Here is a 21,811-nt window from a genome sequence, read left to right as displayed (position 1 = left end):
CAGTATCAACAAGACCAATGGGTTGCCTTACAGTTATCCGAAAATCGGGGGTATATTGGCGCAAAAAAGGCAACAGTAATATAATTGACAATGACTGCAGTCAATGACCCCAGAAAACTGGCCGACGCATCCAATTCAACGAACAGAAAAGACCCATAAATTCGCTTGCCTCATAAAGTAAAAACAAATGTCCTACCTATCCATGTCATTCGTTTCCATCACATCAAACAGATCCGCATCAATATCCATAGTCAAAATATGTAGAAAAAGCCCCATCACAGAGGCATGAGAAGGAGGCCATCATATCAACAGATCCAGAAACTCATTTTGTACAGGTCATCGCAAACGAGCATCACAAAAGAAAATGAAATGGTTAGAGAAAAAGGAAATAGACTGCCAATCAGTTTACTCAAACTCCACGCCATGCTGCTGTTTGTCCTGCTTTGCCCGTGCTCGCTCGGCACGCCGGCGTCGGCGGTTATTGGCATAGGACCCACTGGCTTCGGTACCAGTCCATGTACCGGGTGAAGCGACACTGCCCGCACCGAAGGGCATGCTTGAAGGTGCTGGGGGTGGAACAGGCGGGGGAGGTGGCACATGGCTGATCTGGGATTGAGAGGGGTGGAAGGAGGATGGAGGGACGCTGGCTGAGGGCGCCGCGGATGCCGCAGCGGCGGCTGCTTGTTGTCGCTCTCGTTGAATATGCTCAGCCTGCTGGCGTTCCAATTCCTCGACACGCCGCCAGCGGTCATAATCCCGACCTTCATCGCCAGAGAGGGAGCCAGCGCTACTACCCCGACGCCGCGAGTTTCTGCGTTCACGGCGTCGTGCTTCGCGTTGGGCGGCAGCTTCCTCTTCTGTCAGGCGGCGAAGGGTGACATGCCTGCCGTCGTTGTGCATCTTCACTTTCACTGATACCGGTGGAGACGCGACGTGGTCAGACCGATGCCGGCTATCGGCACGGCGTCGACTGTCATCTCGGCGGCGACTCCCGCTGTTGCGGCGGTGGCTAGAGGCAGCAGCACTCATTGCGGCTCCCGCAGCAGCACCGGCTGCCAACTCTTCTGCATGATGGGAGTGATGAGAGTGTGGCCGCTCAGATGGGAAGTCTCCGGACAATTCTTGGTGCACTGGAGGAAGGGGAGGAATATCGGAAGGAGCACCATGAGCAGCTCCTGTTGCCATGGGCTCTGGGCTGAGCATGGAACTCACTGATGCAAGCCGTGGCGGTGCAGGCTGTGGTCTGGGGGTCAGATCCGTAGGAGTCAAGTCACTCTCAGAGTAAGGGCTTGGCCGTCGTCGTTGAGGGTAGGGTCCTGATCCAGTCTCCTGGCGCCGCCGTTTGCTGTTTGCTCTTTGAAGCGCCTCATCTTCTTCCTCTTGCCGGCGAATCATCTCCACCCGGCGCTTTTCTTCGTCGTCCTTGTCTTTATTGCGACTAAACAATCGTTTAACCGCAGCAAAAGCACCAGCGCCGAGCAACGCATCCCGGACGCCATGAGAGGCACGCCGTTCCCGCTGCCCGGACAGGTATGTGCTGTTGTAATAGTATGATGAGCCAGGGCTTTGAGGCCGGCTAGGTGGGTGGCTTGGAGGACGACCGGCGATTGGTGGGCGAGCGGGTTCTGGCCGCGCATCTTCCAGACGGCTAAGAGAGTCTTCGGTGTAGCTGTCACTTCGCGAGTGGGCGGGCTTGTAGTGGCCCGATTCGGTGTCATCTTCACGCTGTCGTCGGCGGTCCCACCACTTCTTTGCAAGCATACCGGCACCAGCCAATGCACCGATTTCAAGAAGCTTCTTTCCCCATCCCCCACCACCTCCACCATGATGGCGGGAGGATTCATCAGAATACTTATCTGAGTAAGACGTTCGGGATTCTTCATATGCCTGACTCGTGTTCCGGTGGCGTCGTCGGAAGATTGAAGCCAGTCCTGCGCCCAGAGCGCCGCCAGCCAGAGCTTGGCCAAGGCCGGCCCCGCCACCTCCACCGTGATGTTCTTCCACGACTGAAGGGCCCGTGTATCGGCTACCGTGCTCGCTTGCCATGTGGAATCCCTCATCATCGTAAAGGTAGGATAGGACAAAGTAAGTCACTAGCAGGGCAAATGCCCCAAGCGCGTAGAGGATGAAAAGAATTTTTGGGGAGCCATAGAGCGTCAGACCCAATGGGATTTGAACGATCCCCAGAATGGCTAATGCTCTGCCCATCCACCGATGAATCTGAACAATCAAGAGTTAGCTGAACTGCAAGGTGCTTAAGTTTTTCCAGTGATGCATACCACGAGCTTCAACGGAACATGGTGCCGTGTTCGTTTACTCTCCTTTCTGTGCACAAACCAGCCCCATAGTACCTGGAAAATCACCATAACATAGATCGCCAGGCCAATTCCATGGTGCGGGTTGGTTAGGCTCCGCTTCGGACCGACAGCAAACCAGCCCAGTACAAACACCACTGTCGACAAGAGAAGCGTGAGTACCTGACACCACGCGTGGAGCTTGAATGCCCAGAATGGATTCCATCGGGAATAGTATCGGATGATTAGGGTCGAGATGGGGACGAGGCCCAAGAAAACAATTGTTGCAATAACACCATGCGCGATGATTATGGAATGGTACCCAGCCATATCCTTGAAACGATTGCCCATGCCTGCGGTATGTTAGTTGGACCGCCATGTCTGCATATTGGGTGCATGTTGACTCACCATTGTATCTCATTGTCTCAAAATTCACACCCATCAGATTGGGTAGCAAAAACGTATCGCGCTGCGAGTCCCAAGTGCCATCTCCCACATGGAGTGTATTCGAGGAGTAAGTGCTACTCCCCGCAGCCGTGAGCCCCAAGTCGGACATGGTGACAGTAGTTGTGGATGTCCCGTGCGATCTCGATGCTCTGGAATGTCGGGATTACCGAAGGAGACCTATCGAAGGAGATCTATTGAGATCCCCCGATCCGAAGAATGCACCATGCGACGGGGCTGGCAACTCAATTGAGATCGTGGATGCCAGGGATTCCTGACGTATGAATCGATGGGTGGCAGTTGAATGGAAATGGGGTCTTTCCCCAGACGAGATAACGCGAGATGCTTCTGGCGGTGAACGCTGGTGAGTGCGAGCCGATATGAGCAGTAAGTAGGGAGGGAGTCGCACGAGTTCAAGAACGTCAAAAAGCGCAGGCTGGAGCAGAATTGGAGATATTAAACGCAGCCGAGAGCCACCGAATCGATGAGAATGAGCAAGAGTCGTACAGGATCAACAACAGGCGGGCTGACCGAACCCTGTCAACTGTTTCCCATTTTGGGTTTAGTGCGCCAACGCATAACCGCAGCAACGGGCAGAACAGACTGACCGCCTTTCGGAGTAGGATTACATCTGATAACATCACCTGATCTTATCGACACGGGACCTCCGGCCTATCTCGGTGTCCGCCGTATCGCTGCCATTTGTTCTGTTACCACCTCATATACATAACCGATAAGAAGGGTTGAGGAAGAGGCCCTTTGTGGGCACACTTGTCAACCATGGATCGATCTCAGTTGGAGGTTTTTGTTCGGGCACTGTCCCGGTAAGTGGCCTCGTGGAAAGAAGCCCTGACGTGTGGGGGATAAGCACTGATCCGTCATGCCAGCCTCTTGGGATGGACATAGTAAGTCGCAAGCACTCTCAAATGCCCCTTCTTGAGCGGCCGAGAGAGAATGACAACTTGCTCACACCTTGGACACAGTATGGCCAGTTGGTCATTATCCTTCTTTCCCCAACCTCTTTCGATGTGGCGACGTAAATCAACATCGGGCGTCTCGATCGATTTCGGCTTTATCAACTTGCTCGGGTTCATCTGCTACACTATCTACACATCAACCTTCCTCTATTCCCCGATGATTCGGTACCAATATGCGGCCCGACACCCTGCTGCCAATGAACCAACTGTTCGCTTGAATGATTTAGCCTTTGCGGCAGGTGGGGTTCTGATGTGCCTCTTGATGTACTTGATGTTTTGGCCCAGTCTTTCGGGTCTGCATGTTCCTCGTCGCCAGCGGGTCAGTTGGACCATGAGAGGGTTTTCTTGTGGCTGCGTGGTAGCCCCTCTGGTGGTGATCTGCATTGTGTTGGGTCGGAGCCCGGATGGAGGAAACAATCCTTTTACTTGGGCGTGGATTGACGTGGTAAGTGAGATCGTTCACCCTCCGCAGTGCCTTATTTTCGGTGTTCTTTTTATTTGGGTGAAGTCTAATGCAGGAGCTGCGTGGTTTCTCTAGATCTACGCCTTTTCATACGACAAACTAGCCATTACGACGATCAAGTATATCCCGCAAGCATGGTTAAATTACCAGCGCCAATCGACCGTGGGATGGAACATTTGGACCATTATATTGGATTTGATCGGAGGAGTTCTGTCGTTAGTGCAGCTGGTTCTGGACTCCAGTCTCCAAAGCGACTGGAGTGGTATCACGGGCAATCCCGCGAAGTTGTTGCTCAGCAACATCACCATCTTTTTCGACCTTGTTTTTATCGTTCAACACTACATCCTGTATCGAGATGCTGCGGACCCCAAGGCACAGCCCGGGCCGGATTCGACCACCCCTTTGCTAGACGATTCCTATGGCCGAGTTTAGTTGGTTGACGAAGAGAGCGAGAAAGGGGAACCTGCGAGGCAGTAAGATGGGCAGGGGCCAAATTAGAGACATTGTGTGGGGAGAAGCCCTATTTTTATAGAAGTTTACCTTTTGGGAGTTGGCAATTCAAGACATCATCATCATTTCAAGGAACCATAGCGTTGGAGACAATGGGGGCGGAAGTCAACCTGCGAACCCACCTGGTTTTGTTTCTTGGTTGCGTTGCTCTCGTCTATCATGTATCCTTTTGTTCGCGACCTTGGTGGGATTCGGGCGAGCTCGTTTTCCCGTCCTCGCCCACGTCATCCGTGCTTCAGGATTGCCCAGCCCTATACCAAGAGGATTCCCCGGCTCTACCACGGGAGGATCGTGCATGATGCCAGCTGCCAGCGCATGGCAATTTGATATCACCTGCACTCTGAGTTCAGGCAAACAATGGCTTTCAGCCCTATGCGCGACGGTCGCTGGCCAGCTGGGCAGCCGTTTGGACCTCCTTCTAGACGTCTTTCTGGACCTCCTTCTGGACCTCCTTCTCGGCCGCTACTATCCCTAGTCCGGTAGGAGCGGGCGCAGCATTCTGCGGCCTTTCGCTTTGATCTATACGGAGCGGCGCCACATCTGCGGCTCGGGACTGCATATCATCGTTAAATTGGTCGACACCGCTTCTCGCGTTTGGGGAAAGCCCCCCGACCGCCTCCATAGGGTTGTCTGACTGTCTCTGACTGGCCCCAGGGTGGGCTAAGCACTAAACCCGTGCCCCATGGCCAATCACCGCCGCCGCTCCGGCCCCGACAGGGATCTGGTCCCGGCTATATTCGTCGGTGTCGGGTCGGGGTCCCAGCTGAGGGTCCAAGTACCTTTGGGCTGATTCTGATTAATCCCTTTCCCTCGGCCCCGAGCCCCCCAGCTTGGATTACCAACGTGACTCCCCTGCTTGTTTCAGGAAGGATCGACGAGGTAGCATGCGGTGTCTCGAACCCGCCCTTCGTTGGTCCCTCTCGGCAGCTGGGCTGGGCTCATACTACCCTCGAAGCATGACCACGCAATTGATGCTACCTTATGTCGCCGTTGCGTCCAGCCCTCCGGAGAACAACAGGATGGGCTGGTCAGAGTCGCTAGTATCTCTCTTTCTTGCTTGGTTTGCCATTTATTCTATTTGATTCTATTTGTAATCTTTCAGGACTCCGGTTCGGGACCGTAAGAGGTGTGTTGATATTTGGCAAGGCGGGGACGTGGGTTGCTCCTCAACGATCTACGCGCAGTAGATGACGGCCCCATACTTCCATAGTTGGTAGCGTGTAGTGGGGGAGGCAAAAAGGGCAAAAAGGGGGTCTCTATCCTTCTGGACTCCACATGGGCAAAGATCTTCCGAGTCGGGAAACCCATTCGTGACAATGACACCCCCGACTGTCCTACGGTACGGGACAAAGTACCCCGACCCCGGCATCTTTGCTAATAATTGCCTAGGCACCTGAAAAGGATATTGTGTCGGAGGGTGGCTGAGCCCGCGCCAGTCCTCCGTCCGTCTGTACGTCGCCCGGTGGAGTCCGCATACCCCCGGCCAATCAGCAGGCGCACTGTCGCTCTGAAAAAGGTTGGACGATGCGCAGCATGCCCTCTCCGGCTCGGCCTTGCGAAAGTTGCTCTACCGTTAGTACAGCCTCGTACAGCGGGCCAATCATCGTTGACGATACCAAATCCAGTTTGGGCAATTGATGGGACTCTCATCCCTCCCCCCCTGCTAGGGCCATTCCACAGCCGGTGCAATACCGACCCCATCCTCAGCCCTACTCGAGCCATCCAATGGGCCACCAGCATATGTCCCGGAACCTGCGCCTTTTACGCTCGTACAGCTCTTACGTCGATCGTGTCTGCCAAATCATGCATGGCCGCCATGCCGGTTCCGAACGATCTGAATCACTCTGAATCATCATGGTTCTTGCGATCCGACCAGCACGTACCCTACCCATAGGGGCGGTACGCTACTACTCACCCCAGTTGTGCTGCTTCTGTGACTGCTTTCCGTGCTGGCTAGTGGCTCGACGGGTTCGGGACTCCTGCTGAGCCCTTCCCAACACCCATCATCCGTCCTCGTCTTCGTGATTCAACGGCCAGGATGCAGGATTCCCTTTTTTTTTTTTTCTATTCTATTCTAATTCTCCTGCCCTTTCCTCCCCCCCCACCACCCACTCCCATCTGAGTCAATCTGGTTGCAGATCCCATTGGAAATTCCTAAACCCGTTCTTTGGAACGCCTGGCTGGGCTTGATGCCAAGCACTGCCTCCCCGTTCTGCTCTTATATACAGATCGGACACTCCGGCAGAGAGAGGAAGTGTCATCATTCCTCACCGTCGCACTCACCGTCCCCTTCTTCAGCTTGGAAAACGCTATTGTCCGTGAAGATAAGCCCTGCCAGCCACGTGTTTAAATATCGACATTGGCTCGGTACCCTCGCAGACAGGCTTATAACTCTGACCCTGTCCGGATCCCCCATTGCTTTCTTACGTCTACCGGGCCAGCTCAACCACTCTCCATCTTCCCGTTCCATTGGTCGACTGTTCAATTGTTCAAATTCTTCCCATCTAGCATATGGCCCATCGAGGTTCTCTGCTCACCAGCCCGGAGTTTAGATCCAAACCCCGTTCTCCGAACAGTGGTTGATATTATGCGCGCCCAATACTCCCCCACAAGCACCTTACTCGACTTTGATAGGGAGGTCCAAGCTCTGTCTACGCTGTCTCAAGACGGTCTGTTGATTGACCTCGAGCGTCTCTCCTCGTTGCCGGACATGGCCATCATGAGGCCCGCGGGTTGTAAAGCGAAGGACCTGGACGCCCCCGTGCCTGGCAGCGCCGCCTGTGGCCCGTTGGAACCGCCGCTCCTGGTGGGCCTGACGGAGATCCCTGTCAGTGCCTCGTCGAGCATGCATGCAGTTGGGATCCAACCCACCTTAGGCTTTGCCAGTGCCCCTCCGGACGTCACGTCCTTCTTGGCACCCGACAACTATTTATCAGACCAGCGGGACTCTCCCGTCAGCGACGCCGTGGGTTCTCTTTACGCGTGGTCCAATGCCTCTGGTGCGGAGATGATGGGACCGTCTGCTCCGTCCATGGACCCTGCTATCGCTTCCGCCACCGCTTCGCCCTTTATGCAGTCGTACTATACCTACGGGCCTTCTCAGCCCGCGGTTCACCCACAGCTTCACGCTGTGTCTGGTTACACACCGCAGCAGATCAACAAGTGGTGCATGGAGAGTGACCCGACCGGCGGGCTCTTCCAGTCGACCACCTCCTACCCAGCAATCAGCCCACTCGCCTTTCCGTCGACCGAGCTCCCCCAAACCATCTACCCAGCGTTCACCGAGAACATGAGCACCGCCGCGGAGCAATGGTTCTCTCCTCTTCCCGCCTTTGGCGGCCCTTCTTCGGCCTCCTCCCACACCGGCCCCATGCACGACAGCAGCTTCCTCTCTCCCTCTCTCGACTCCTGCTCCGCCATGAGCACCTCGCCCGCCCCGACCGTCCTCTCCGACTTTGAATCCTCCTCCTCCCGCCACCCCTCCTCGCCCCCCTTCAACCCCGCCGACCTGACGCGCTACGGGATTCCCGCCGGCGACGGCGTCTGGCGCTGTGCCCACCCGGGTTGCACCTCGCAGGCGCTCTTCCGGCGAGGCTGTGACCTCCGGAAGCACTTCAACCGCCACCGCAAGCACCTCTTCTGCCGGCACGAGGGTTGCCCGCAATCCAAGCAGGGCGGGTTCTCCAGCAAGAAGGACCGTGCTCGCCACGAGGCGAAGCATAACCCGGGCATTGTTTGTGAGTGGGACGGGTGCGGGCGGGTCTTCAGCCGCGTGGATAACATGAAAGATCATGTGCGGCGCATTCATCAGCGCGGTGGTAGTCGCTGATGACGCGAGCTGTGTGTTACGTTGATGTTGGAATGATTTCTTTTTTTTTTTTTTGGGGGGGGGATGACGGGTTTTCCATCTGGATTCGGGGTCTGGAATGTGGACCCAAGATTTCTATCTTGACCTGTATGAATACTAAATACATGGGGGCTAGCGGGTGGTGAATCGGCGAACCTGGATGGATCTTGTTTTGGGCGTCTATGGTTCATTTTCATTTTCATTCAGTTTTCATTTTTGGCAGGGCTCGGACTAGAAGGGCGTTTTTACGGTGTTCCAACTGAAACGGGTGAAAAAGGCCTCGAAGAAAACGGGCCTGGCATCATTCACACGGGGACCGCTTTCATACATGGGATTACACATTGGTTGAGTTGTTTGAATTGATTGAGTTTGCAATGATTGGCTTCTTCCAGTTGGCTTCATTTAACCTGTATTCTATTCCACCGCGGTCATTGGGGTGATCCACCTGATGTGCCTCTGGCGACGTCCGCGCATACTCCGCCGCTCTAGTAATTATAGTACGTCGCAATAACCAATCCACCCAGCCAAATGCGACCCCGCACCCCTCCACGCCCAATTCCCAACTCGCCACTTCCATACATTCATCATAGAATATTCATTCATTCCTTCTTACATGCTTACACGCTTACATCTCGACGTGGGCGAATGCAGTGCCCGACGTCGTGTACGTCGCGGCCCGCGGCCCCCTCGCGTTCCGCCTTCCCCCTGCCAGGTGCTTACGCGGAATAGTTACCCCTCCACTGCACTCCACTGCACCCCTCTCCCCTCTCCCCTCTCCCCTCTCCCCTCTCCTTCTCCCTTGACATGTCAGACTGCATGTAAAGTATTCAAATTATTCAGAATGTTCAAAATGTTCAAGCCCAGCCAAACCCCCTGTCCTCGCTCTCACAGTCTGCGGAGGGGAATGCGAGTCGGGGACCCCACTCGGATCGGCGCCGAGCCTCCATGCCTTGGCGGGATTCCCAGCGCAGCATACACACCGAATCAGTCCGTCCCTAGCTGCTCATGCCGCCCCCGCGACCATTTCCATTTACGGCGTAGTGTACACCCTGACGAATCCTCGTCCCGTTGAGGTGCTTGGATGCTGGGGGTTTGGCCCCATTGCCCTGATTTGAGAGGGGGCTGTTTCGATGTTTACGTGGCTGGCGGGGCCATCCCTGCGTCCTTGGGACCGCGCACGCTACGGTGTACAACTTAAGGTCTTGGGAGTTGCAATCATAGATATACGCGCCGATAACTATTCGGGTAATGAGCGCGAGGGGATGCACAACTCTATCGAATTTAGTTCCCATGCGTGGGGTCCACGGAAGGCCCGGCTAGGGCGCAGGGTAGCTCTACCCTACTCGTCATGCGATGAGGTGCTTGGCTTGGTAGGTCAGCATTTGGCCCCCTTCGTGGGCGTGGGCTGTGTGCTATTTGTGGGAAGTTGTCGTCGGACCCATCGGGCGCAAGTGTATGCATTCGTTGAGAGACTGTAGAGGCGAACGTTGAACGCCGGATATGTGGATTTCCTGGTGCTAAGCAATCGTAGCGAAAGTGTCAGGTCTAGTATGTTCTCCCTAGCTAGCCCTTCTATGTCTAGCCTGTCTAGGCGATAGATAGACTAATCTGCGTGCAATACTAACTTAAGGTTACCTGGCACTGCCTAGTTGGCTCTCTGGGGCGTGGGAGACTGACATCGAACCTTGTCGAAAAGGCGATGCCGAAATGACTGTGATGTCTCGCCCAAGGACCCTTCTCATGGACGTGCAGGTACCTCCGCCCTCCGATCGACCTCTCCAGCCGATGGTAGAGCTTCTGTTGAAGAAAGGGCGTATGGTATGAATGCTAGCCCTGCTTTCAATCTCATCAAACCCTCCTCGTTACTGATCCTGGGAATTGATAGTCACGAGTTCCCCGAGTAGCCGATACCCAACATTGTGTTTGACTTTTCCGTCTCTGCGTTATGCCGGGCGAATCTAGCAATCTAAGTCGGGGCCCCCTTCTCGAAGCATAGACACAACGAGGCTGATAACAGATTTGTACAATAAGACGGCTTGCACAAAGGGAGTAGGGTCCACCCGGCAAGTTTCGCATACCGTCCAATCTGTCCCTTGTCTGCCATCTCCCATCGCGTCAAAAGCCAGGATGAACCTCCTTCCAAGACAAGCTCACTGAACTATTCTTGTATTATAAGTTCGCCACTGTCGCCGTATGCCCGGGACAAGATGGCTTGGCCGATCACTCTCTGCTGTGCAGCAGGAATTGAGTCGCCAGTTCTTGCTTTCGTAGCTTCGAAGGTGTAGTGTGAGGCAGTTCCGGTCCCTGAAAACCTGGACGTCCAGAATGATTGGATGCCAAAAGCATCTGCCACTGCTCGAGGTGGATCCACCGCGCCGGAAGCTATAAACTTCTTTCAAGGCACGTGGGGCACTTGCGATAAACAGCGTCTGCGGCGCACAATCCTGTGTGGTCGGGATGGATAGAATGGGTCGCGCATAAGGGGCCTGGGAACCGAGAAAAGTCTGTCCTAGTCAGGCGTGGGTTCAGGCTGGCGTGTTCCGTACGCTAGATTTGTATGCTGTGATGGGTGTGCTGGTGGACTAAGTGTTTCGTGTCTTGTGTGCTGTGTGACGGAAGGGTGAGAGGCCAACGGGACGTTGGGGGCTGGGATGAGGCTGGCCGTGGGAGTGTGAGGTGGTATTTCGGTTATCGTGGGGGCTCCTTGTAGAGGTTGTATTTGATTTGGGGCGGGTCTTAGTTGATTCTTGAAGAAGGGGGAAGGGGGAGATCGGGATTGAAGCACGGGTGGGTTGATGGTAGTATTCAGGGCCATATATCTACCAGCCGTTGGGTGAGTTGGGTTGGTGAGATGAAGCGCAGGTGGTGATGAGAGCAGGACAGGATGGGATGGCGTCGCGAGCGTGGTGCATGCTGACCTCTCGCGAGGCTTCTGACTTTGTGGATGGCATGGGCCTCTTGATCATCTGGGATATAACCTTCTAATGGAAACTTCCTGCCGGTAACGTACTAGAGTGATAGCAGTTCAATTGCGCACCAGAGGTATCTACAGCATTGCTATTCATTTTTTACCTACAACCATCGCACCAGGTACGTGACCTAGCACAGAACGGACCAGTTCTGAACCCACAAAAAGAAAGATGGAAACAAGATCGAAATTCCCGGAGATTTGCTGCCGCAACCTAGGATCACTTCCACATACGAGCAAGAAAGAAAGGATTGAAGGAAAAAGCCTTCGAGCTGGCACCTATGCTAAGTGATAACCACAAGGAAGAAGAGAAGTAGAAAAGAACAAAGAGTATAGTAAAACGAGTGGACCATCGGCAGAAAACTCAAACACACGCTGTGCGGTCTGAATGGAAGAGTTTGGTAGGACAGAGAAACGAATGGCCCGTGTATCATCATGCTTCTAACAGGGTGACATGTGGTATCATCGAAGGAAGAGAACAGTGCTGTGCTGTGCTGTGCTGAAACGGGAACAAAGTAATGTCGACAAGAATATGAATAAGAATAGATCTCGAGGAAGGATATCAGATGGAAATTCGTTACTCGTAAATATGGGTGTGTTGTGTCGGTTGAGAGTCGAAGGTGGGGAGGGCGTGATGCAGCGAGGATGGCCATGACGGCCACATAGGTCAGTCCATGCATATATGCTCCGATCAAGAGCCCAGAGAAAGCGCTCTCAAGGGAACCGAGGGTGTTAACAAAGACTATTCCCACAGCAGAGAAGTGATATTCAAACGGTTAACCAGAATTCATCCGTCGCCGCCGCCCTCGCGTGCTCCCAGCTGGGCGCTGGGCGAGAACCTGACGGAGGATGGGATCATCTTTACTTTTATCCACGTGGTGGACGCGGACATGGCTGCAGAAGACCTCCGATTAGTTGCTCGTCCCGCACATGGCAGCTGTTCGCCGGGGGAGCTCACCGTTGAAGATTGTCTGGCCTGGGATACTTGTGTTGCTGGTCGGGACAGAAAGGACATACATAGCCGGGCGAGTTATGCACCAGGCCATGGCGCATCATTTCATTCTTGCGCTTGAAGCCTTTTCCGCCCAACGCACGGGGACATCCTTCCACAGGACAGAAATGAGGCCGATCTTGTGAGTGCACATTTGCGTGAGAGCTGATCGTTGTGACGTTACGTTAGAGTCTTTCGTTTTCTTCGGCCGCAGACGACCGTGGGATACGTACTTGAGCAAATACTGAGTCTGGAATGGCGCTGCTGTGCATCCGGGATGCGTGCATTTGTAACTGCCCGTGGCTCCAGCCCCGTTTACCGGCACCGCCGAGCTAAACGAGGCCCGTTCACTGGACCCCGGGGTGGGCGCGAGCTGCTCCGTGGGCGTGGGATAGCTGGTTGCCGGGCTCTTGGCAGTCATTGGGGACATCTCGTAGGGCGTAGGCGCATGATGCGGGGTGTCGGCGGCTGGCGGAGGGGGTGGTGGGGGAGGAAGGGGCGGACCGCGCCAGAATGCCGAGGAGGGTTGTGATGCAGGGGAGGGGTTGTTGGAGGCATCTTTGGCGCTGATGGGGGAGAGGTGTTGGGAGAAGGGAGTGGGTGGGATATGCGATGGGAGGAATTGCCGCGGTAGTTGGCGGTCATGTGGTGAATCCGATGAAGTTGCGGAGCCTGGACAGGACGCGTAAGGGTATGGTGGGGGGAGCCCGTTGAGTCGAGTGGAAGGGAACTCGCTGGGTGAAAATCCACCGAGCGCCGATTGGATGGAGGGGAGGGTTTTGTTGTTGGGGTGGCCGGAATCTGGCGACGTGCCTGCCACTGAGGATGGGGGAGAGAGGGACTGGAGAGAAGGTAGAGAAACTCGATGGCCCAATTCCGGAGATCGTGTGAGGAGGTCCTCCGAGGGCCGTCGAACCGGAGGAATGGCCGTGATGGATTGCAGGCGTGGACGCTGTCTCGGCGGGACAAAGTCGTTCTTCAAGTCGGACGGCGGCGCTGGGGGTGGCAGGATCGCGGGGAACGGTTGGTTGCGCGGCGACAACGACGTCTCGCGGTCCCGTTTCCCTTGGGCGTGCAATTGCGATCCTCTTTGCTCCACCACGGGATTGAGCTTGGCTTCCTTCTCGGCTGGAGTTGATGCGGGAGGTCGGGCGCGTGCCTGTTCCACTTCCGTGTCCTTTCTTCCTCCGCCTGCTCCGTCTGCCGTACCTTTCCCTCCCCTAGCTCCCTCATCTATATCCATCGACGGTGGGGGCGGAGGCTGTTTCCAATCCAACGGGGGTGGCCGATCCTGTTTGGGCGACCATTCCGAGTACGGATAGTCGCGGGCGTGCGCCGCGATATCCGGACGGTCTGGCACTAGATAGCTTATCAGTACCGAGTCGCCGAGATGCGTTTGGGTCTGGGTTTCCGGCAGGTGCGGCTTACGGGAACGATCGGGCGTTCCCATAGTGTCGGCGTGGGCTTGGGCTTGGGCTTGGGCTTGGGCTTGGGCTTTGGTGTCGCCATCGTTGCTCGTCACGAACGGCGGGGGTGGCTCGTCCGATTCATACTTGATCTCCTGCGGCTTGGGCGGCGGCGACCGGCCCATGGCATCGTCCGAGTCATAGATATCAGACGTCATGGCGACGGGGAAGGGAGCATAGAGCCCGCGTCGCCTCGGGGAGGGTGAGCTCGAGCTCTGCTTTGGAGAGAGTCTCGCCGCAATGATCGAGAAAGAGTGGATGGACTTGCGTGCACAGCATCAGCAAGGGTGAGATGTCCGATCGACCTGCATGCGTGGGTTAGCTGGGAGGCCTGCGAAGTATGTCCCTGCGACCTGCGACCACATGGGACGAGAAGCACAGAGGATCGAAGACTGCAAGATGCCAGAGGCCAGATGGGACCAGTCGACCCGACCGCGATTGAGGCTCTGCGCGGGCTCGGGATCTAAAGCAGCGGATTGACGAAAGCTCTCCGCCCCTTAAGACTAGCGAACAGATGCCCGCTAATCTGAATCTGAATCTGAACCGATCCGGTCCGGTCCGGTCCGATCCGACCTGACCTGAGCTGACCTACATAGGATAACAAAGAAAGGGAACGAACATTGGGCCGGGAGGGGAAGGGGGAAGAAGAGTAGGACGAGTCGACTTACCCAGGGTGGAGGGGACGGGAAGGGGACAGGTGAGGTCGGATGAGGCTCAACGGATCCGCCAACTGACCAACGCCATCCGCACGAATGAGATCGTGGCAAGAACAAGCACGGAGAGGGACAAAAGGGAACAAAAAGTGAAGGGCAGAAGAGGCTCGGCAGGAGGGGGAGAGCAATATGAGCTAAGCGCGATAGGGGAGCACGGGCCGATCACGCTGCGAGGCCAGCAAGGCCAGCAGGGCTTCCCAGCACTTTCCAGGGCTCCCAGGACGAAGGGCCAGTCAACGAGAAGGCGCGAAAGATTGAGAATCGTCTGCAGCCGCAGGGAACCAGGGAACGAAAAGAACCAAAAAAAGAGACTGAGCGATCCGACGTCAGGAGCGGAATGAGGCTCTGAGCAGGCCGTGTGGGCCTGTCCGAGGCTCTCTGCTTGATTCCCCGCAGGTCGGCACTGCCAGTCTGGAAACGACGGGAATCCCTTCGGCGGCTCTCTGGCTTTGGGCGGGGGACTCTACTGGATCATCCTGGGGAGGTGACTCGAGTTGGACTCGAGGGGTTGACGGCTCGTCCTATGGGACGCGATCGCAGAGTTGCTCCTGCTGACCACGGCAGATGATCGCTTCGGAGGATTTGGTGGCCCTCGTCAACGCGCCCTCCTTTTCTCCTTTGCAGGCTCCACTATTCCTCGCTGTGCGTACGACTCGTCCGGTACCAGGCCAACAGACGTCGGAATCTTCAGCCGGCACATCGTGGCCGATGACTGGCACGTCAGTTGCCCACCTTTTGGGTCCTTCCATCCATGCCCATGCTGCCCCTCCTTCCCCCGGGGTTAAACCCGGCTAGGGAAGCTGCACGACTGTCGTCTCCACTTGGGAGTCCTCCCGTGCCAGATATCCTCCTCTCCTCCTACAATCCACCTCGCTGGCTCTGACCGAGAGACCTTCCTATCCCGTCAATCAGGATCCACCGGTCATCATGATCGCGCCTTCTGCGACTCCCGCTCTTTCGACCATCACCGGCTTCATCCTGCGGGCGTTTCCTCCCTTTCCCCCCATGCCCAGCCGTGGCCTGACCCGCCTGGCTCCGAAGGATTGCCAACGCAACATGATCCACGTTGTGTGTTTCAGAACCCGAACGATCCTGTCTGGCTGGCACCCTTGCCAACCGCCCATGACGGAGTCGCACTGGCTCCGTTCTGGCAATCGGCCATTCTCCCTGTTCCCTGCTACTTCCAGAAAAGGAGTGCGCGGCCCGCCCCGAGATCATTGCGCGACTCGTGTCCTGCTCCGGCCTAAATTAAACTAACCAGCCTATGTAACTTCGGGAGGTGCTAATCCGGGCAAGTGGGTTCTTCACCCCCTTTCAGTCCACCCGCCCACTCACATGGACGGCTCCTCGCAGATGGGGCCTCAGTCCTCCGCGCTCGCGCCCCCTCTTTTGTTGCTGGTCGTCAGCCTCACTTTACGTAGAGCCGCAGGGCCAACGCAGCCTCATCCCTCGGCCCCCCCGCTCCTTCTGGCTGCCAAGGCCATGCCACAGCCTATCAGACTCCGGCAGACAACGCGTCGGCGTCCCCTGGTCTGGGTGAATTCTCTCCCCCATGAGGACTCGCCCAGTTGGCGACTGATGATTTGACTTTGCATTTTACTTTTTTTTTCCACCGACCTCCCCTCCCCCACCACAACCCCCTCCCGAGACGACGACCGCATCAGCCTGTCTAGGACAGACAAGGTCATCGGTCTGCATGGTGGCGCCGCATGGACGTGATAAGGTGACCGCCAGCCGCAGGACAATACGGGCGGTCGGTTCTCGACGAGGTTTCGACGGGTTTCTGGACTAAACGTGGACCGAATGAGGCCAAGTGCTGACCCGATCACCCCGCTAGATAAAAATAAGTCTTCCATGGTCCTCATCCAGCCACCGTCCACGGAGATGACGCCCAACGTCCGTACGGACCCAAAGTACCAGGACTGGAAGTACTTTGTCCAATATTTCCGGTGCTGGAAGTACGGGGAAGTATTGGTACCTCTTTAGCCCTCTTTAGCTTGGTACGACGGTACACTAGACGACTCCGTGGAGGTACCGCGACGGAGATGGAGTCCGAACTCTGGCCAGATGTGGATGATCGGATGAATGATGGCAATGCTCCTTCTACATGCATGAGAGCCTGGCCATCTCGGAATCCGTCACCACGTCCAAGTTCCCAACCAATGCTCCGTCCTTCATCTAGTCGGCGATGGGCCTTGAACCGCCCAGCCCAGCCCAGTACATCGAGCGGGGCCTCTTGTTCTGTACTGGACCACTTGCCAGCCGTAGCTGCTGCCTCCTTCGGCTACACAACCTGCACACCGTCCTGCACGTCTGAGGCAAACGGCTGCCGTGGTTGCCGGCACCCGGCGCGACTAGTCCTGTTCGTTCTGCAAACCGGGCCGCAATGCGTGCATACACGGAGCCCCAAGGCTCGCTGGGGGGCTTGTTCTCGAAGCACGAGAGGTGTGCAAGTGGATAGGTGGTTCCCTCTGCTGGCAGCCGCAACTGGGTATTGGCCGGGGAAGTGGCCGGTTATCTGCCCTCTGGAGCTGCCATGCATGAGGACCCGACCACGCTATGACCATGACGTTCGGGAGGATGAGTGTCGGACAGGACCCTCTCGGTTGAGTTTCAATCTTGCATGATCGACTTGAGCGCCCCCGCTCATCGGTGTAAAATGAATGGGCTCTACTCCGTCGATTGCCCGCAAATCCATCCCATCCTTCGATTGAACTAGGGGTCGAAACTACCGTACGGAGGACGGATATCCGTAGCCTGGGCGAATTTGCGACTGACTACTCCGTACAGAGATGCGAAATCGGGTCAAAATAGTCACTAGCTCGTGAATCAAGACCCGCTGGGTCCGTCTAGCATATTGATATGCGCGTAAGACTTCATCGAAAGATTACCCCGAATAGGCTGACTCACTACGATGGACTCCATACGGTGTACGGTGTCCAACATGCCCCACGGCGGCTCTTCCAAGCGAGGCTCAACCATAGGACAGCGGTGAGAGCAGGCAGGTCTGGTCCTGCATCACGGGATATCACGGGATGTCATGCCATCAAGGTGGAGTGATTGGAGCAAACAACACAAACACCATCTCTGCCCTTCGCTGCGACGCGCTGCGCCGCGTCCCAGCGGTGAAACGCGCAAGGGGACCCCTCAAAAAGCACACACCGCAATTCCACCACGATCAACTCTCTAACTTAACAATTGATTTCCCAAGCTGGCCCCTTTCCACTTCTCCCCTACCATCTGCTCTTTCCATTGCTTCGTTCTCCCGGCAATGACCAGAGAGACCACCCCGCCCGCCGCCATCCCCGCCACCAACGCCGCTCGCGAGCCGCCTTCCCTCCCCGCCTCCCCGCTCCCCAAGCGTACCAAGACTAACAGCAACGCCGACATGACTGCCTCCAATGCCCCCGCGGTGACCTCGATCCAGCCGCCACTGCCCCCGCTGCTGGTCAAGAAACTGGTTGACTCAGCCAAGGCCCCGACGCGAGGCTCTGCCTTCGCAGCCGGGTACGATATGTACGCGGCGAAGGAGACCGTGGTGCCGGCCAAGGGGAAGGCCCTGATTGATACCGGGATTGCGATGGCTGTGCCGGAGGGTACTTGTATGTGGACCTGCTCCCCTGGATGATCGAAGTGGATGGCATATGGAAGCTAATTGTTCGCTTGGCTGTTTTGCAGACGGCCGTGTAGCTCCCCGCAGTGGTCTTGCCTCGAAGCACTTCATCGATACTGGTGCCGGTGTCATTGACGCTGACTACCGCGGTGAGGTTAAGGTGCTTCTGTTCAACCACTCCGATGTCGACTTCCCTGGTATGTGACAAAAAGGCTTAAGTCTTGGAGGATCTTGGCTGATGCAGATTGAACTTTAGTTAAGGAGGGTGACCGCGTTGCCCAGCTGGTTCTGGAGAGGGTGAGTGCATTCGTCCCCAAATCTCTCTTGTTTGAAGCTTCTAAAAGTTAATTTCTTTGTGTATAGATTTACACCCCCGAGGTTGCTGTCGTTGAGGAGCTGGAGGAAAGCGTGCGTGGTGCTGGTGGCTTCGGCAGCACTGGTATTTAATGAATGAACGGATGGGATGGCCTTGAATGAATCGGGTTCTGGGAATACGGACAAAAGGCATCGGAGTATATCTAGAATTGGCGGTTCTTTGCAAAATCTAACGAATTTACGTGTTGAAGACGACTCAATCTGAACTCAACGTTGGAAATCACCTATCTGATGTATGGACAGGGTCCCGGGACCGGTCAGCAGTCGTCTTGTGTCAATCTGTAGAAGACTTCTTCAGAATGTCTAAACCCATCTTTTCTATCACTACCAGGTCGGGGTCTGGGGCAAGCGGACGTTTTGCTTGCAGTTTGATGTGTGATTCGTGGGCCGCGGCAGAAGACGGCATGTAAAGTAAGCCTAGAGGCTAGCCACGCACTCTTAGAAAGGAGTAGTCGAAGACCTAGGTTAGGGTTAGAGACGACATTACCTCCATTCAAGGCCCAACCCCGGTTCACGGGGCTACAATGCCCAAGGGAGAAGAAGATCAAAGAGCATTAGACCTTGTCTAAAACATTCCGCATCATCTAGCACATTCTTGATCTCGAAAGCTATTTCCTCATAGCTCAAGGCAAGTGACACAAGCTTATAATAACCCCCAGAGTCCTCATGGTTGGTATTCTACAGTCAGATGTTTTTACAACCGAAGAGTGATGAGTGTAGGTGAGACCTTGAGCAACTAATAAGAACTCTACATCATGACGCCTTGTTTGGCAATCTTGTCTAGCACGGTGACGTCGTACTGATAGAGAACCGGCTGCCTCGGCAGATAATAAAGAACGTCACTATAGAGCGGGAGCTCGAGATATTCAAGTAAGCCCTTTTTATTAAACGACGCAGGCAAGGAACGTGGTGGTAGGCTCAACGCGGCACATATAAATTCCGAGATAGAAGATACTCATAACCTACGTGGAAGAAAGTACGTGATTCGGGTTGCGGGATGAATCTACTCCGCGACTGCCACACATGAGATTCAGTCAGAGATGACGATGAAGTGTTTGATTTTCTCTATTGCTACAATCTTGCCTCTCGCTGCGACACGTCTTGAATCTAATGTTGAATTGTCTATATAATGACTGAAATGTGTAGGCAGATTGGAGAGAAATCAACGGCAGGTCCTCTCTTTATTAGCTGTTCATATCTCGTTTGCAGGGCCACGCCGTATATTGGACGGTCTATCCGAAACAAAATTCTCTATTGCAACTGCGCGGGCAGATCCTCCTTGCGCCATTCCTGTACCCCAAACTGAACGAGCGGATCCCGCAGGAATCGCGCATTGCGCACCAGCCGCACTTCAGCGGCCTTGGTCCGCCGTAGGTGTTCCCGCTTTTGCTGCTCCTCCGAACCCACGTCTCCGTTCTGAGACGGGACTTCCTTCGCGAGCTCCGCATCACGAGCCTCCATTGTCCGCTCGAGAACGCTATGCATACTAGAAAGAACCTTAACGGCAGCCCGGGCCAATGGGAGATTACTGGATGCAACACTGTCAGGCGACACCCAGGAGCGAGTGTTGCGCAGATCATCACCTGCAGCGTCGACAGCCTCGCGCAGTCGCGCCACCGTTAGTGCTGCAAACATGTCACCTGTGCCACTAAAGAAACAGTCCAGGGCTGGGACGTCGATCCGGAAAAGGCGCGGAGATCCGTCGGACTTTGTGGTGGAGCCGATCACCGTCAGAAAATTCTTTGGTGGGCTGGGGGTAGAACCGGACTGGGACAGCTTAAAGAGTTGCACAGAGGTGATGATGACGTGTGGAACGGAATAAATGCGGTGAATGACAGTGATAGCCTCGGCCAGGGTGGCGAGGGAGGTGATTTTGATGCCGGAGAGGACTCTGATTGTCCAGGTTAGAGAACATTTTATAATTGCGTTTTGGAGATTCGACTGCCCGGGCGTGGGTGACTCACTCAGCTTCAAACTGGTTGGGGAGAATAAGGTCGGCGTGGTGAATGATTTTCTTGTAAGCGGGGACGACATCGTCGTTGACGTATAACCGGCCCTGATCGCCCATTACGGGGTCCAGTACTAGAATCGGCTGTCAGAGAAGGCAATCAAATGACGAAAGAAGGTCACCCATCTCACCCCAAAAGAATGAGCCAGGCTTCTTTTCAGCCCTTTGTTGCAGATCAAGACCAATGGCACCCACAGCTTCGACAACGGCTGCACTCGGGGCATATCCGGAGAGCATGACATCAAAATCGACCAGGTTACTCTGGCATAGGCCTTGGTAGAGATCTGTGATCTCCTGCGCAGTTGCGCGAGTACCTTTGAACTGACGATAGCCGGTATGATTGCCTACATATCCCAGGTTAGCGGCGCTGATGCTAATCATCGGTCTTGACTCATGGGAGCTTTCCCGCGGGGTTCCCTCGACGGATTGGAGGGTATGATGCGGGACCAACACCTACTGAAATTCACTGTATTCAATGCAGCAACTTCACAGCCTAATGACTGCATGACGAACGTCGCCATTGTGTTTCCCACATGGCTGGGAAAAAGGTTAGCCTCGACGTCATCTTCGGATAATGGGATGACTCCACACAGAAGCACAGAGCACATACCCGTAGGCGACCTGATGTTACGTTAATTCACTGAGCAATGTTGGTATGGTTGAATGCAGCACTCACATGGCTAGCCACGGCCAGCACTCGTGTCTCTGGAACGAGCAAGTCGGACATGATGACGATGAATAGAGAGGAGAGGGTCGACGAGAGTGTGGGGAGAAATGGACGGGACGTCGCACTGAATTCCCTCTTACCTAATTGGCCCGGGCGGCCGTTGAGGCTTCACCGGGAAAGGCGACCATGCGATAAGAGCAAGAGTGCACATAGTAAGATAGTCGTCATTGCAGAATTACCATCGTCGAGCAGTTGGGTGAAGCGAGTCACAATTGGAGGTCGCGTGTCTTGGTTGACCTTCTCCGCTTGAATATCCCTGCCTGTCCGTGACTTGCACGACTATCAGAGCTGCCCCTCCGGCTCGTGCGGGCTTCTCCTTACATCGCCGAAATCCAATTCATTTCGCGTCTCGGCTTGCGCGTGGTAACACGGCCGGGCACACAGTTCCAAATTGCGCCAGACAAATCAAAAAGCA

The 21,811-nt window shown here is 55.4% G+C and overlaps 6 protein-coding genes across 6 annotated transcripts; 2 read left to right on the top strand and 4 right to left on the bottom strand.

Moving 5' to 3' along the window:
* Window positions 1-405: 405 nt before the first annotated feature.
* On the bottom strand, window positions 406-2,850 carry N7482_008076 (uncharacterized protein; the record flags this gene model as incomplete). The annotated part of the gene is made up of 3 exons (XM_056690200.1): window positions 406-2,220; window positions 2,280-2,647; window positions 2,703-2,850. The coding sequence occupies 3 exons, from the start codon at window positions 2,848-2,850 to the stop codon at window positions 406-408; spliced, it is 2,331 nt and encodes a 776-aa protein (XP_056539965.1).
* A 668-nt stretch (window positions 2,851-3,518) lies between these two features.
* On the top strand, window positions 3,519-4,610 carry N7482_008075 (putative L-cystine transporter; the record flags this gene model as incomplete). Its single annotated transcript, XM_056690199.1, has 3 exons — window positions 3,519-3,562; window positions 3,722-4,160; window positions 4,254-4,610. 3 exons carry the CDS (start codon window positions 3,519-3,521, stop codon window positions 4,608-4,610), a joined length of 840 nt encoding a protein of 279 aa, XP_056539964.1.
* A 496-nt stretch (window positions 4,611-5,106) lies between these two features.
* On the bottom strand, window positions 5,107-5,310 carry N7482_008074 (uncharacterized protein; the record flags this gene model as incomplete). The annotated part of the gene is made up of 1 exon (XM_056690198.1): window positions 5,107-5,310. The coding sequence occupies one exon, from the start codon at window positions 5,308-5,310 to the stop codon at window positions 5,107-5,109; it is 204 nt and encodes a 67-aa protein (XP_056539963.1).
* Window positions 5,311-7,275: 1,965 nt separating this feature from the next.
* N7482_008073 (putative C2H2 transcription factor) lies at window positions 7,276-8,517 on the top strand (the record flags this gene model as incomplete). The annotated part of the gene is made up of 1 exon (XM_056690197.1): window positions 7,276-8,517. The coding sequence occupies one exon, from the start codon at window positions 7,276-7,278 to the stop codon at window positions 8,515-8,517; it is 1,242 nt and encodes a 413-aa protein (XP_056539962.1).
* A 3,762-nt stretch (window positions 8,518-12,279) lies between these two features.
* N7482_008072 (uncharacterized protein) lies at window positions 12,280-14,118 on the bottom strand (the record flags this gene model as incomplete). Its single annotated transcript, XM_056690196.1, has 3 exons — window positions 12,280-12,397; window positions 12,462-12,659; window positions 12,728-14,118. The coding sequence occupies 3 exons, from the start codon at window positions 14,116-14,118 to the stop codon at window positions 12,280-12,282; spliced, it is 1,707 nt and encodes a 568-aa protein (XP_056539961.1).
* A 5,794-nt stretch (window positions 14,119-19,912) lies between these two features.
* Window positions 19,913-21,396, bottom strand: N7482_008071 (pyridoxal kinase; the record flags this gene model as incomplete). The annotated part of the gene is made up of 6 exons (XM_056690195.1): window positions 19,913-20,552; window positions 20,626-20,743; window positions 20,801-21,013; window positions 21,127-21,206; window positions 21,280-21,290; window positions 21,346-21,396. 6 exons carry the CDS (start codon window positions 21,394-21,396, stop codon window positions 19,913-19,915), a joined length of 1,113 nt encoding a protein of 370 aa, XP_056539960.1.
* Between the last annotated feature and the right edge of the window lie 415 nt (window positions 21,397-21,811).

Source organism: Penicillium canariense (genome assembly GCF_028826845.1).
Source record: "Penicillium canariense strain IBT 26290 chromosome Unknown utg000006l_segment0_segment0, whole genome shotgun sequence".
NCBI lineage: Eukaryota > Fungi > Ascomycota > Eurotiomycetes > Eurotiales > Aspergillaceae > Penicillium > Penicillium canariense.
Note: the sequence above shows the minus strand (reverse complement) of the source record. Positions and strands in the feature narration are given on the sequence as shown.